Here is a 15570-nt window from a genome sequence, read left to right as displayed (position 1 = left end):
ATATTGAGACATCAAATGAAGCAAATAATGAATTTTTGTTAATTACAAAATTCATTGATGGACATAAATATATATTAGAAAAATTGCCTTCATTGTATTCCGGATTATATTGCACAAAGATTAATGTGGTTGAAACATATCTGGTAGACCAGAAGTCTACAGATTTTATGATTTGGCATGACCGGTTTGGGCATCCTGGTAATACTATGATGAGACGAATTATTGAAAATACCAATGGCCATAACTTGAAAGATCAAAGGGTATTAAATATAAATGAGTTTATATGTGTTGCTTGCTCAAAAGGGAAGTTAATAACTAGACCATCACCGGCAAAAGTGGGAACTGAATCCCCTTCATTTTTAGAACGAATTCAGGGTGATATATGTGGACCTGTAGATCCACCATGCGGACCATTTCGATATTTTATGGTACTTATCGATGCATCTACTAGATGGTCGCATGTGTGTTTATTATCTACCCGCAATTTGGCATTTGCGAGGTTGCTTGCTCAAATAATTAGATTACGAGCTCAGTTTCCAGATCACCCAATAAAGAAAATTCGTCTTGATAATGCTGGTGAATTTTCATCCAAAACATTTGATGATTATTGCATGTCTATTGGAATTGACATTGAACATCATGTACCTCATGTACATACTCAAAATGGTCTAGCTGAATCACTTATAAAAAGGCTGCAATTAATTGCAAGACCTATGCTAATGAAATCCAAACTTCCCGTATCTGCTTGGGGATATGCAATTATGTATGCAGCAACACTGATAAAATTAAAACCGACAAGCTATCATAGCTACTCCACAATACAATTAGTGTACAATGAAAAGCCCAATATTTCACATTTGAGAACTTTTGGGTGCGCGGTTTATGTGCCAATTGCATCGCTCCAACGTACAAAAATGGGCCCCCAATGGAGATTGGGGATATATGTCGGGTACGAATCACCATCTATCATTAAATATCTTGAACCATTAACTGGTGATTCGTTGACGGCTCGTTTTGCTGATTGTCATTTTGACGAGTCGCATTTCCCGATATTAGGGGGAGAAACTGATCAACTGAAAAAGGAAATTACTTGGAAAATACCATTCAGTTTTCTTGATCCTCGTACAAGTCAAAGTGAATTAGAGGTACAAAGAATTTTACATTTACAGCGAATAGCAAATCAGTTGCCTGATGCTTTTTGTGACGCCAGCAGGGTCACTAGATCTTATATAGCTGCTGAAAATGTACCTGCTAAAATTGTTATTCCTAGAGACAAAATACAAAGTGCTAATGAATCAAATGTACGCCTAAAGCGTGGCAGAACTGTAGGTTCCAAAGATAAAAATCCTCGAAAGAAAAGAGGAACAAATGAAAGGGTTGATGATTTTAATGTTAATCAAAACCCTCAAGAAACATGTAGTAACATGGATCATATTTCTAGAGAAATTGATCCTAATAAACTTGATGAGGATGTTAATCCTAATAGAATTTCTTCTGAAGAGAATGAAATTATTGAAAATTCAATAAATTATGTTACTACTGGAAAGCATTGGAACCGAAGTGATACAATTATGGATAATGCTTTTGCATATAATGTAGCACTTGATCTAATGGAAAATGACGAGGATTCAGAACCTAGATCAGTTGATGAATGTCGGAAAAAAATAGATTGGCCAAAATGGAAAGATGCGATCCAGTCTAAATTAAATTCACTGGCAAAACAAAAAGTTTTTGGACCCATTGTTCAAACACCTGAAAGTGTTAAGCCTGTTGGCTATAAATGGGTATTTATTCGAAAGCGAAATGAGAATAATGAAATTGTCAGATATAAAGCAAGACTTGTTGCCCAAGGTTTTTCACAAAGACCTTGAGTTGATTCTAATGAAACATATTCTCCAGTAATGGATGGAAAAACATTTCGATATATTGTCAGTTTGGCAGTACATGAAAATTTGGATATGCGTCTGATGGACGTTATAACTGCGTATTTATATGGCTCGTTGGATAGTGATATTTACATGAAAATCCCTGAAGGATTTAGTATGCCTGATGCATATAAATCAAAGCCAAAAGAATGTTATTCTATTAAATTACAAAAGTCTTTATATGGGCTCAAACAATCTGGTTGTATGTGATATAATCGTCTCAGTGAATCATTATTGAAAGAAGGATATGCCAATGATTCTATTTGTCCGTGTATTTTTATAAAGAAAAATGGGAGAAATTTTGTAATAATAGCTGTCTATGTGGATGACTTGAATTTAATTGGAACCCCTGAAGAGATCCAATAAGCTATTGAATATTTGAAAAGGGAGTTTGAAATTAAAGATTTCGGAAAAACAAAATTTTTTCTTGGTCTACAAATTGAGCATTTAGAAAATGGGATTTTGATACATCAATCTGCATATTCCCAGAAGGTATTGAAATGATTTGCAATGGCTAAAGCACATTCATTAAGTACTCCAATGGTCGTTAGAACTCTCGATCCTATTAAAGATCCTTTTAGACCAAAAGAGGAGAATAAGGAAGCACTTGGTCCTAAAGTACCATATTTAAGTGCTATTGGTGCACTAATGTATCTGGCTAACAGTACTAGACCAGATATAGCGTTTGCTGTAAATTTATTGGCCAGGTTTAGTGCAATGCCAACACAACGACATTGGAAAGGAATCAAACATATTTTTCGTTATCTTCAAGGATCTATTGATCTTGGTCTATTATATCCAAAAGGATCTCGACATGAATTGATTGGATATGCAGATGCTGGGTATCTTTTTGATCCGCATAAAGCCAAGTCTCAGACTGGCTATATGTTTACTTGTGGCGGTACAGTGGTATCTTGGAGATCCACTAAACAAACATTAACCGCCACATCTTCAAACCATGCAGAAATAATAGCAATTCATGAAGCCAGTAGAGAGTGTGTTTGGCTAAGATCAATGATTCACCACATTTTACAGAATTGTGGTTTGAAATCTGAAAATGATAATCCTCCTACTATTTTGTACGAAGATAATGCAGCTTGTATAGCGCAACTGAAAGAATGATATATCAAGGGAGATAGAACGAAACATATTTCACCAAAGTTTTTCTTTACTCATGATCTCCAGAAAAATGGTGAAATAAATGTGCAGCAGATTCGATCAGACCAAAATTTAGCAGACTTGTTGACCAAGACTTTACCGACCGTAACGTTCGAGAAATTAGTGAAGATCATCGGGATGCGTCGGTTGCAAGATTTCAAATGATGTCCACATCAGGGGGAGCAATATTTCAAGTGATGTCCATAGCAAGGGAAGTGTTTTTAATGCATGAATGACGTACTCTTTTTCCTTAACTAGGATTTTTGTCCCGTTGGGTTTTTTCCTAATAAGGTTTTAACGAGGCGTATTTATTGCAGTTAATGACACCTAAGGGGGAGTATTATGAGTTATTTATTTTAATAGGTGTCATTTAATTGTACATGTGTCACAATATTATGATGTCAAAATATTAAAGGTGATGACTAATGCTTTGTACATTGTCTATAAATAAGGGATTATATCAAATGAATTTTGTGAGTTTAGGCATTAGATAAATTTACTCTCTTTTAATCTCTCTATTTCTCTCTAAGCTAAATACAAATACGTTTATATATATTTCTAAACGCATATATATATCTATATATTAGATATAGTATTATTATATTATATATTTATAACAGTTGGATGAATTTAATGATTAATCTTATTATTTTATATAAAACATATATCTGAAGTTTATTTAATCTAAAATAAAAATAAGAAGAATAGAGATGGTGAGTTGTAAAAAGAAGAATAAAACTTGAATATGATAAGGCGGCGGCGGCCGACACACCGACGGAGTGTGGACTGGAACCAGATTGAACTCAACAACCGTCTCTATCTCTCTCGGGATTGGTCCAACAAAAATTATTGATTAGATTGCATATTTATAAACTATTATTAATTATATGCTTTCGATTATCTTTCTATTAATCAATCACCTATCAATTCAAATCTACTAAAGCATGAGCTGATGGTGTAAGAGTTGAATTTGTGATCGTGAGATTATGGGTTCAAAACTCCGACGTCCCAGATCATATGTCACAATTTGCACGATATTAGATTCGGTCGGACGTTTACAAAGTGTGCACTTTCGGAAAACGGCTGCGGGTTTCACTTCATCCAAAAAAAAAAAAATCACCTATCAATTCAACTTAAATTTATATCTTGAAATTTTGTATCACTAAATTAGTTTTACAAAAATTATAAATAATATAGCAATGTATTTTTTTTTTTAATTTAAAAAATAATAGTAATTATAATGTGTAGTTGTAAGTAGTATAAAATTAGTTTGCCTTTATTTTTATAAAAGTAATTATCTATAATAAAATATAAGTATTTGTAAAAAAAAATAGGATTTATAAATTAAATTTTACACTCACATCCAAAAAATAATTATAAAATTCTAGGTTCGTTTGTTTAGAGTTTTAATTTGAGATTTTTTTATGTGATATATTGAAAATTGTGTAATAAATAAATAAATATTTTGCATAAAATCACTTTAAATATAATAATAAATTAATAAATTAATATACAATAGATATATAAAATCATAATATCAAACTATCAATATTTATAACTACAAAAGTTGGGATTTGAACAATAAAAAATTTGAATTTAAATAGTTGTATTATGTGATATAGATAGACGTTGATGCTATGTTTTGAATGTAAAAATTAATTTTTAGTATAATATAAAAAATTAAAAATAGTGTTTGATTTAATATTTTTGGAAAGAAAAAATGGGATGAATAGTAAATTTAAAATCCAATTCCCAGACAAACACACCCGGAGATGAAGGAATAACACAACAAAATAAAAATAAAAATAACCCAAACAAAAAGAACATTGACAAAATTAACATTTAAGCAGACAGGGTTTAGGGTTAGGGTTAGGGTTAGGGTTAGGGTTAGGGTTAGGGTTTAGGAATAGTCACTAATTCTCTTTCACAGTTTGATGATCCACTCTTGACAAGTCCATATAATCTTTTAAGATTTGAATGTATCTCATTTGCATCCATGCCATCTAAAACATGGAATTATTAGGCAGCAAAACTCAAATAAATTGATATTACAGTAAAGCTTAGAAGATAATTTAGAAATAAATATAATTACAACTAATAGATATTATACAAACAAATTATAATACCGAGAAATCGAATTTAAATTTTCAATTAATTTCTACAACAATAACACTGACCTACTATTCAAGCCAATAATTTCATGCATCTACAAAGTAATCTCCTCCAACAACAGTAATGAATTTCATATTTCTATATAAAAATAATAACATAGTAACAATATTAGAATGTGTGAGAATAAAATAGAAAAAAGAAAATTGAGAAATGAATGAAAAATGATCACTTTTAAAAATAGATTGAAAAAGAAAACAACAAAATGTATATATATGTATATAAATAAAATTATAAGTATAGGTATATCTATAGGATAAGATATAATAATTGGAACAGAGAGAATATATTAAATAAAAATAAATATATAAAATTATAATAATAATACTCGGTACCGTCTTATAAATATAATTTTTTTAATATAATTAAATTATTAAAAAAGAATCAATGTATAATTTTTTGATTCACTTGTTAATCTTAAATAATAATTCAAAATTAAATTTTATTGTCAACAATATGTTAAATATTATTTAAAATAAAATAAACTTTTTGTATGACACAACTATGTGTATTCATATAGTTGTATTGTGAGTAACTCTATTATATATATATATATAATTAATAGATTTATTTAAAAAAATTATCGTAATTATTTTCTAATATATATTTATTAACATTCATTATATATATCAAATAAAAAACAATACTCTATAGTTGGACAAAAATATGCAATTTTGTTTATTTGAGAAAAATAAAAAATAATACTCCATCTGTCTCATAACTAAATATTCATTTACTTTTTACACGTTGATATTTGAATATTAATTATTATATCAAAACGTATTACAAATCAAGAAAAAATTGCAAAAATATTTCTATTAATGTCTTATAATACTAATATAATGACATTTGTATAAAAAATTATATAAATATAAAGATATTTTTAACGTTAAGTATAATAATAACGCAAAAGGTAAATGGATAATTTGTTATGGGACGGAGGGGAGTAGTATCTTTTTTAACATAAAAATGAGATAGATAAAAAAATAAAAATATTATGATAACTTTTTTAAGAAATTGATATAAATTTATATAAAACACACTCTTTATCCAATATTTAATTATAAATATGAACCTAAAGTATGCACATTCTATACAAATAAAAGAAGTAAAAGATCTTAAATAATATTCTCTTAAATAAAATAATAAATAAATAATTTATCAATAATTCATTTGATAGTTTTTTAAAAATCATATAACAATTTGTCTCAAAAAATTATAAAATAAATGATTAATCAATTATTTATTTATTTTATTCTAAAATAATAATTTAATATTGTTGTCTGTTTTATTTGTATAAAATTTGTATGATTATATTTATTTTTTCACAAAAATATCAATTTTGGATAAAAAGAATATTTTGTGCAAATTTTAATATATCTCAAATAAAAGTATTTTCTGTATTTTTATTAAAATATAAAGAAACATTATATAATTTATCCTCTAAAAAATGATAAATAAATTTTGAATGAGATTAATTTTTTTATATATATAATTTTTTAGTGAAAATAAAAATAAAACAAAATTTGAATGAGATTTTTTTTTTATTCAATTTTAAATTATTTTAAAATTAGAAAACAATAAATCTTGTATATTATAAATATATATTTACGAAGAGGTGCAGTGCAAAAAATAACAAAAAGGATTAATACATCGATATTGGCTAATAATTAAATTAAGACAACAAATCGACACAGGGGCACTGAATCATTCATAGACAACCCTATCCCGCCGTCGCCGCGCCCAGCCCAGCTTCCTCTTTTCTCTTCCGTGCTTTCTACAGCGCCGCCGTCGTGCTTCGCTTCTGTTGCGCCGCTGCCACGCCCACCTCCACTGTGCCGCCTCCGTACCCGGCCTTCGCTCCGAGTTTGCTCGCCCAACTCGTCGCTTCTGACTCGCCCCTCCCATCTCTGTTTCTTCAGGTATGAGTTTTTTATTTTTTATTTTTTATTTTTGCGGCTCTTTTCAAATTTTTTTATTCATATTCTCCTTAAAATTTAATTTTAATTTTAATATTGTTAAATATTTCGGTGTATTATGGAATCAAAAGAGTTTATCTGGCGAATCCCCTGTTAGGCCGCTTGAATCCAGAGAGCGAGGAGGTTGAAGAAGTTGAGAATAATCAAGCAAGCAGCACTCACTCAATCAGACACGGTAAGTTAATCTGGGTTCGTCTAGGGCTTTGAATAATTTCTACTATTTTTTAGAAGGTTTCATATTTGAGTGTTGATTTAGGGCATTGTTGACTGAAGGAGATGGCTCACCCCGGGGGTGGTGCTGAGGCCCACGCTAGGTTCAAGCAATACGAGTACAGAGCTAATTCGAGCCTTGTACTCACCACTGATTCTCGCCCTCGCGACACACATGAGCCTACTGGAGAACCTGAGTCGCTGTGGGGAAAGATTGACCCCAAAAGCTTTGGTGACCGAGCTTATAGGGATAAACCTCCGGAGTTGGAGGAGAAACTTAAAAAATCAAAAAAGAAGAAGGACCGAGAGCCCCTTTTTGATGCTGCACCTCCTAAGAGCAAGAAGAGGCGTCTTCAGGAGGAGAGTGTCCTCACTTCCTCCGAGGAAGGTGTTTACCAGCCAAAGACTAAAGAGACAAGGGCTGCTTATGAAGCCATGCTTAGTGTTATTCAGCAACAGTTGGGTGGGCAGCCTCTGAATATTGTGAGCGGAGCTGCTGATGAGATTTTGGCAGTCCTGAAGAATGAGAATTTAAAAAATCCTGATAAGAAAAAGGAGATTGAGAAGCTGCTGAACCCCATCCCGAGCAATACATTTGATCAACTCGTGTCCATTGGGAGGCTTATTACCGATTACCATGATAGTGCCGATGCTGGGGATTCTGCTGTTAATGGAGATGATGGTCTTGATGATGATGTTGGTGTTGCTGTGGAGTTTGAGGAGAATGAAGAAGAAGAAGAAGAAAGTGATCTGGACATGGTACCTGAGGATGAAGAGGATGAAGATGATGTGGCAGAAATGGATGGTTCTGGGGCTATGCAGATGGGTGGTGGAATTGATGAGGATGATGAGCAGGAAGCTAATGAAGGAATGGCCTTGAATGTTCAGGATATTGATGCATACTGGCTACAAAGGAAGATCTCACAAGCCTATGACCAGAAAATTGATCCACAGCAGAGCCAGAAGCTTGCGGAAGAGGTTCTGAAAATTCTTGCTGAGGGTGATGACCGTGAAGTTGAAAATAAGTTGCTGATGCATCTGGAGTTTGATCAGTTTAAACTTATCAAATTCCTATTACGGAACCGGTTGAAAATAGTATTTTGTACTCGTCTGGCGAGGGCTGAAGATCAAGAGAAGAGGAAGGAGATTGAAGAGGAAATGATGCAATTGGGGCCTGACCATGCTGCCATCCTGGAGCAGCTACATGCCACTCGAGCGACTGCAAAAGAGAGGCAGAAGAACATGGAGAAGAGCATTAGGGAGGAGGCTAGGCGGCTGAAAGATGAAACTGGTGGGGATGATGACCGTGAACGCCGTGGTTTAGTTGATAGAGATGCTGATGGTGGTTGGTTAAAGGGGCAGCGGCAACTTCTGGACCTGGAGAGCCTTTCGTTTCAAAAAGGTGGGTTGTTGATGGCAAACAAAAATGTGAGCTACCGGTTGGTTCTTATAGAAACCACAGGAAGGGTTATGAAGAAGTTCACGTTCCAGCATTGAAGCCAACGGTATTAGCTGCTGATGAGAAACTTGTTAAGATTTCTGACTTGCCAGAGTGGGCCCAACCAGCTTTCAAAGGAATGAGCCAGCTGAATAGGGTCCAGAGCAAAGTTTATGAGACTGCACTTTTCAGTGCCGAGAACATCTTGTTGTGTGCGCCGACCGGTGCTGGGAAAACGAATGTTGCAATGCTTACTATACTTAACCAGATTGCGCTGAATATGAATGATGATGGCACAATTAATCATAATAATTACAAGATTGTGTATGTCGCACCAATGAAGGCTCTGGTTGCCGAGGTGGTAGGAAACCTTTCTAATCGTTTGGAACAATATGGTGTCAAAGTTAAGGAGTTGAGCGGTGATCAAACATTGACGCGACAACAGATTGAGGAAACCCAGATTATTGTGACTACTCCCGAGAAGTGGGACATTATTACTAGAAAGTCAGGTGACCGCACGTACACACAGCTTGTGAAACTTCTCATTATTGATGAAATCCACCTGCTGCATGACAATAGAGGGCCTGTGCTGGAAAGCATAATTGCTAGAACTGTTCGGCAAATTGAAACTACGGAAGAGCATATTCGGCTTGTTGGGCTCTCTGCCACACTTCCGAATTACGAAGATGTTGCGGTTTTCTTACGAGTTAAATTACAGAAGGGGCTCTTTCATTTTGACAATAGTTACAGGCCAGTTCCTTTGGCCCAGCAGTATATTGGGATTACTGTAAAGAAGCCATTGCAGAGATTTCAGTTGATGAATGATGTATGCTATGAGAAGGTTATTAGCGTTGCTGGAAAACATCAAGTTTTGATCTTTGTCCATTCGAGAAAGGAGACTACCAAGACAGCTCGTGCAATTCGTGATACTGCCCTCGCTAACGATACCCTGAGTAAGTTCTTGAAAGAGGATAGTGCAAGTCGGGAAATTCTTCAATCTCACACAGAGCTCGTGAAAAGCAGCGACCTGAAGGATCTACTACCTTATGGTTTTGCAATCCATCATGCAGGGATGGTTAGAGCTGATCGGCAAATTGTTGAGGAGCTTTTTGCAGATGGGCATGTCCAAGTCTTGGTTTCTACTGCCACTCTTGCTTGGGGTGTCAATTTGCCTGCACATACTGTTATCATCAAGGGTACTCAAATCTATAATCCTGAGAAAGGAGCATGGACTGAATTGAGTCCTCTAGATGTCATGCAGATGCTTGGTCGTGCTGGTCGGCCTCAGTATGATACATATGGTGAAGGAATAATCATAACTGGCCATAGTGAATTGCAGTATTATCTGTCCTTGATGAATCAGCAGCTTCCTATTGAGAGCCAGTTTATTTCTAAATTGGCTGATCAGTTGAATGCTGAAATTGTACTTGGAACTGTGCAGAATGCTAGAGAAGCGTGTAAATGGTTGCTGTATACATATTTATTTGTCCGGATGATGCGGAATCCAAACCTATATGGTTTGTCACCTGATGTTCTGAAAAGAGATAAAACCTTGGAAGAAAGAAGAGCTGATCTGGTAAATTTTCTTCTTTCCTGTTAATTAGACTTTGTTGATCTGTTTTTAGCTTTTTATTTAGCTTGGTTGGTTTGGTTCATGGACATTGATTCTGAATGACACTACATTTGTGCATATTGAAATCATTTTTGGACTTGAACTTAATAAAGTAGATTTCAGTTTTGAGCATAACACTTTACAACCCAAGAAATTGTGAGTTCTAAGTTTTTGGATACAAGCCTTAACTTTTGGTTTTGCTATTGTATGCTTTTGTCGTCTATTACCACTCTTTATTCCTAAATTTGGTATTAAAAAAAAAAAAAAAAACCAAACAATCAATATTTTAAGAGAATACTGCATGGCTTGATTAAGTTGCTACAAGAATTATTCATATGATTTTCTTTTCTTTTATATTAATTTATGTTTAATAATTAATCGTGTAATTCTTTTTCAGATTCATTCAGCAGCTATGATTTTGGATAAGAACAATCTGGTGAAGTATGACAGGAAAAGTGGATATTTCCAGGTCACTGACTTGGGTCGCATTGCCAGCTATTACTATATTACTCATGGTACAATATCCACCTACAATGAGCATTTGAAGCCTACCATGGGTGATATTGAGCTGTGTCGGCTGTTCTCACTCAGTGAAGAGTTCAAATATGTAACTGTGAGACAAGATGAGAAGATGGAACTAGCCAAGCTCTTAGACAGGGTCCCTATACCAATAAAAGAGAGTCTTGAGGAACCCAGTGCAAAAATTAATGTCTTACTTCAAGCTTATATTTCACAGTTAAAGCTCGAGGGCCTGTCGCTGACATCTGACATGGTTTTTATTACTCAGGTTAGCTAATTTTTATCTTTCTGTAAGTTATGCTACACATCTTCTTACTTTGCCGTCATTTTGATTTCTTTTCCCCTTTTTTTCTCTTTTCCCCCCTCAGAGTGCCGGACGACTCATGAGAGCATTGTTTGAGATAGTTCTGAAAAGAGGATGGGCCCAACTGGCTGAGAAGGCTCTTAAACTTTGCAAAATGATAGGCAAGAGGATGTGGAGCGTGCAGACACCTCTTCGTCAATTCCACGGCATCCCAAATGAAATTCTGATGAAGTTGGAAAAGAAAGACTTGGCTTGGGAAAGGTACTATGATCTCTCTTCTCAGGAGATTGGAGAACTCATTCGTTTTCCTAAGATGGGAAGAACACTCCATAAATTTATTCATCAGTTCCCAAAGTTAAACCTGAATGCACATGTTCAACCAATCACAAGATCTGTTTTGAGGGTCGAATTAACCATCACCCCTGATTTCCAGTGGGATGACAAGGTCCATGGATATGTTGAGCCTTTCTGGATTATTGTTGAGGACAATGATGGGGAACATATTCTTCATCATGAGTACTTCATGTTAAAGAAGCAGTATATTGATGAGGACCATGCTCTGAATTTCACTGTACCCATATATGAACCACTTCCCCCACAATACTTCATTAATGTGGTGTCTGATAGATGGCTAGGGTCGCAGACTGTTCTACCTGTTTCTTTCAGGCACCTCATTTTACCTGAAAAATATCCTCCTCCCACGGAGTTACTGGATTTGCAACCTCTTCCTGTCACGGCATTACGAAACCCAGCATATGAAGCTCTTTATCGACAATTCAAGCATTTCAATCCTGTCCAGACGCAGGTTTTCACAATCTTGTACAACTCAGATGATAATGTCTTGGTTGCTGCGCCAACTGGTAGTGGCAAGACCATATGTGCTGAGTTTGCCATTTTGAGGAATCATCAGAAAGGACCTGATAGTGTCTTGCGTGCTGTCTATATAGCTCCTATGGAAGCTCTTGCCAAGGAAAGATACCATGATTGGCAGAAAAAATTTGGAGAGGGACTTGGATTGAGGGTGGTTGAATTAACTGGAGAAACTGCTACTGATTTGAAACTTCTTGAGAAAGTTCATATAATAATCAGCACTCCTGAGAAATGGGATGGTTTATCTCGCAGATGGAAACAGCGTAAATATGTTCAGCAGGTCAGTCTATTCATTATTGATGAGCTCCATTTGATTGGGGGTCAAGGTGGCCCTGTGTTGGAGATCATAGTCTCAAGAATGCGCTACATTGCTAGTCAGTTGGAGAACAAGATACGTATTGTGGCCCTTTCAACTTCTCTTGCCAATGCCAAGGATCTGGGAGAATGGATTGGGGCTTCATCTCATGGTCTTTTCAATTTTCCTCCTGGTGTGAGGCCAGTGCCTTTGGAAATTCACATTCAGGGTATAGACATTGCTAACTTTGAAGCGAGAATGCAGGCCATGACGAAACCTACGTACACGGCAATTGTGCAGCATGCCAAAAATGGAAAACCTGCAATTGTGTTTGTTCCTACCAGGAAGCATGCCCGTCTTACTGCAGTGGATCTGATGTCCTACTCAAGTGTGGACAGTGAACAGAAATCGTTGTTCTTATTGCAGTCCGAAGAGCAGCTGGAGCCTTTTATTGCCAACATCAAGGAACCTATGTTGAAGCAGACACTTCAATCCGGTGTCGGTTACCTGCACGAGGGGCTGTGCAGCACAGATCAGGATATTGTGAAGACACTGTTTGAAACTGGCTGTATTCAGGTGTGTGTGATGAACAGTTCCATGTGTTGGGGAGTTCCACTGTTGGCACATTTGGTGGTGGTCATGGGAACGCAGTACTATGATGGCAGGGAAAATGCCCATACGGATTATCCTGTCACTGATTTACTGCAGATGATGGGTCATGCTAGTCGACCTCTTGTAGACAACTCTGGGAAGTGCGTCATCCTTTGCCATGCACCGCGTAAGGAATATTACAAGAAATTTCTCTATGAAGCTTTTCCAGTTGAAAGCCATCTGCACCATTATCTGCACGACAATATAAATGCTGAGGTAGTTGTGGGGGTTATTCAAAACAAGCAGGATGCAGTAGACTACCTCACCTGGACGTTTATGTATAGAAGGTTGGCTCAGAATCCAAACTATTATAATCTTCAGGGTGTTAGTCACAGGCACCTATCTGATCATCTTTCGGAGCTCGTGGAGAACACGCTTGGTGATTTAGAAGCAAGTAAATGTGTTGCCATTGAGGATGACTTTTTGTTGTCGCCTCTGAATCTTGGCATGATTGCTTCTTACTATTACATCAGTTACACAACAATCGAACGATTCAGCTCTTCTCTGGCTTCTAAAATGAAGTTGAAGGGTCTTTTGGAAGTATTGGCTTCGGCTTCAGAGTATGAACAGCTTCCAATCAGACCTGGTGAAGAAGAGTTGATAAGGAGGTTAATCAACCACCAGCGCTTCTCCTTCGAAAATCCGAAATACACAGATCCGAATGTCAAGGCAAATGCTTTATTGCAAGCTCACTTCTCTAGGCAAGTGATTGGCGGAAATCTGGCGGCCGATCAGCAAGAGGTGCTCATATATGCGAGCAGGCTGCTTCAGGCTATGGTGGATGTTATTTCAAGCAATGGCTGGCTGAGCCTGGCCCTCCTAGCCATGGAAGTAAGTCAGATGGTAACTCAGGGAATGTGGGAGCGAGATTCCATGCTCCTCCAACTTCCTCATTTTACCAAGGAATTGGCGAAGAGGTGCCAGGAAAACCCCGGAAAGAGTGTTGAGACTGTATTTGATCTGGTGGAAATGGAGGATGAGGAAAGGCGAGAGCTCCTGCAAATGCCAGATTCACAGCTTATGGATATTGCTCGGTTTTGTAATCGATTTCCAAACATTGATCTGACTTATGAGGTGGTGGATGTTGAAAATATTGCTGCTGGAGAGGATATTAGTGTGCATGTCAGTCTTGAACGAGACCTCGAAGGAAGAACGGAGGTCGGACCTGTGGATGCCCCTAGATATCCCAAATCGAAAGAAGAGGGATGGTGGTTGGTGGTTGGTGATACGGAAACTAATCAGCTGCTTGCTATTAAAAGAGTAACTCTGCAAAGGAAATCAAGGGCGAAACTGGACTTCAGTGCTCCAGCAGAAGCTGGGAAGAAGACGTATACTCTATACTTTATGTGTGATTCTTATCTAGGCTGTGATCAGGAGTATAGCTTCACGGTGGATGTCAAGGTGGCGAGGAATGAATAGAGAGCAGTTGAATGGACGGATTGATCGGATGCTGTGGCTTACTGACTTGTAAGTTGTGATACTAAAATCTTTTTTTTTTTTTTGTTTAATTGTTTTTCGGCACCCAATCCTTCCATTGGATATAGATAGATAGATAGATAGAAAGAGTACTTCACTAATATCACTACCTGTTGTGTTCTCGGAATCATATGGTGCTAATGATGGCTGACCCAATATCTTGAAACTTGATTGTAGTTTGCATATATCCTCATTTCATTCGGGGGAAGAAACCAGAATTCTGAAGACATGTCTACAGACAGCTAGTTCAAGAATAGAAGACAAGGAAGGTACGTGGAAAATGTTGCGATTGATTTGTGTGTTGTCTGTTGTGTTGGGAATGAATGAATGAGTATCGTATCGTATTTCCTAACCGATGCCTTGAAAGGAATGCACAAATAATCTCATCTCATAGATCTGTTTTTTGTGGTTTGCTGTGTTATAGTGGGCGTGGAAAGGAGGGTAGCTTGCTGTAGTGGAACTGGAACTGGAACTGAACCGAGAGAAGAAGCCATGTAATTGTTTGGAGCTGTTGTTGCTGATTATCAGAATTGAGCGTCAAATTTATTAATTCCAGACTCGTGACTAAAGAATGAATATATACCTTTTGATCTATAGACTAAGGATGCTTGCTTCCTTAGTTACATTTGAATTTGATCCCACCCTCTCTTCTCTTTGTTGCTATTATATAATACTACTACTTCTACGTTCTCAATTTTAAAATTTTAAATTTAATTATTATCATTATAATGTTATACAATATTAATACTTATGAAACATAATTTATTATTAGAAATAAAAAATAATTATATTAGTCATTCATCAGAAAATGTAGATTATTTTGTCTATCTTTTTTTTTAAAAAATATTCAATTATTCATACTTTCGATAAAAGTAGTAATTATTTCTAGTTATATAAATAAATCAGTTACTATTTTCTATTATAATTTTTTTTTAATCAATATATTAACTGTTTGTTCTTGTTT

The 15570-nt window shown here is 35.8% G+C and overlaps 2 protein-coding genes across 2 annotated transcripts; both read left to right on the top strand.

The window, feature by feature from the left end:
- Positions 1–2435: 2435 nt before the first annotated feature.
- On the top strand, positions 2436–3047 carry LOC127257291 (secreted RxLR effector protein 161-like). The gene has a single exon (XM_051283669.1). It carries the CDS (start codon positions 2436–2438, stop codon positions 3045–3047), a length of 612 nt encoding a protein of 203 aa, XP_051139626.1.
- A 3867-nt stretch (positions 3048–6914) lies between these two features.
- Positions 6915–15329, top strand: LOC127257448 (DExH-box ATP-dependent RNA helicase DExH12-like). Its single transcript, XM_051283878.1, is given in 8 exon segments — positions 6915–7174; positions 7303–7406; positions 7505–8861; positions 8864–10455; positions 10889–11278; positions 11379–14597; positions 14784–14875; positions 15031–15329. Coding segments are annotated over 4 exon segments (6507 nt in total). The 5' UTR covers positions 6915–7174; positions 7303–7406; positions 7505–7507; the 3' UTR covers positions 14550–14597; positions 14784–14875; positions 15031–15329.
- Positions 15330–15570: the final 241 nt, after the last annotated feature.

The sequence above is a fragment of the Andrographis paniculata genome, unplaced genomic scaffold (assembly GCF_009805555.1).
Source record: "Andrographis paniculata isolate CXL003 unplaced genomic scaffold, ASM980555v1 Contig57END, whole genome shotgun sequence".
In the NCBI taxonomy this organism is placed as follows: domain Eukaryota; kingdom Viridiplantae; phylum Streptophyta; class Magnoliopsida; order Lamiales; family Acanthaceae; genus Andrographis; species Andrographis paniculata.
The sequence above is the reverse complement of the archived record's forward strand: the minus strand, read 5'-3'. Positions and strand labels throughout refer to the sequence as shown.

Coding starts and splice junctions, on each gene's coding strand:
- LOC127257291 (XM_051283669.1), top strand. CDS start 2,436: ATGGCTAAAGCACATTCATTAAGTACTCCAATGGTCGTTAGAACTCTC.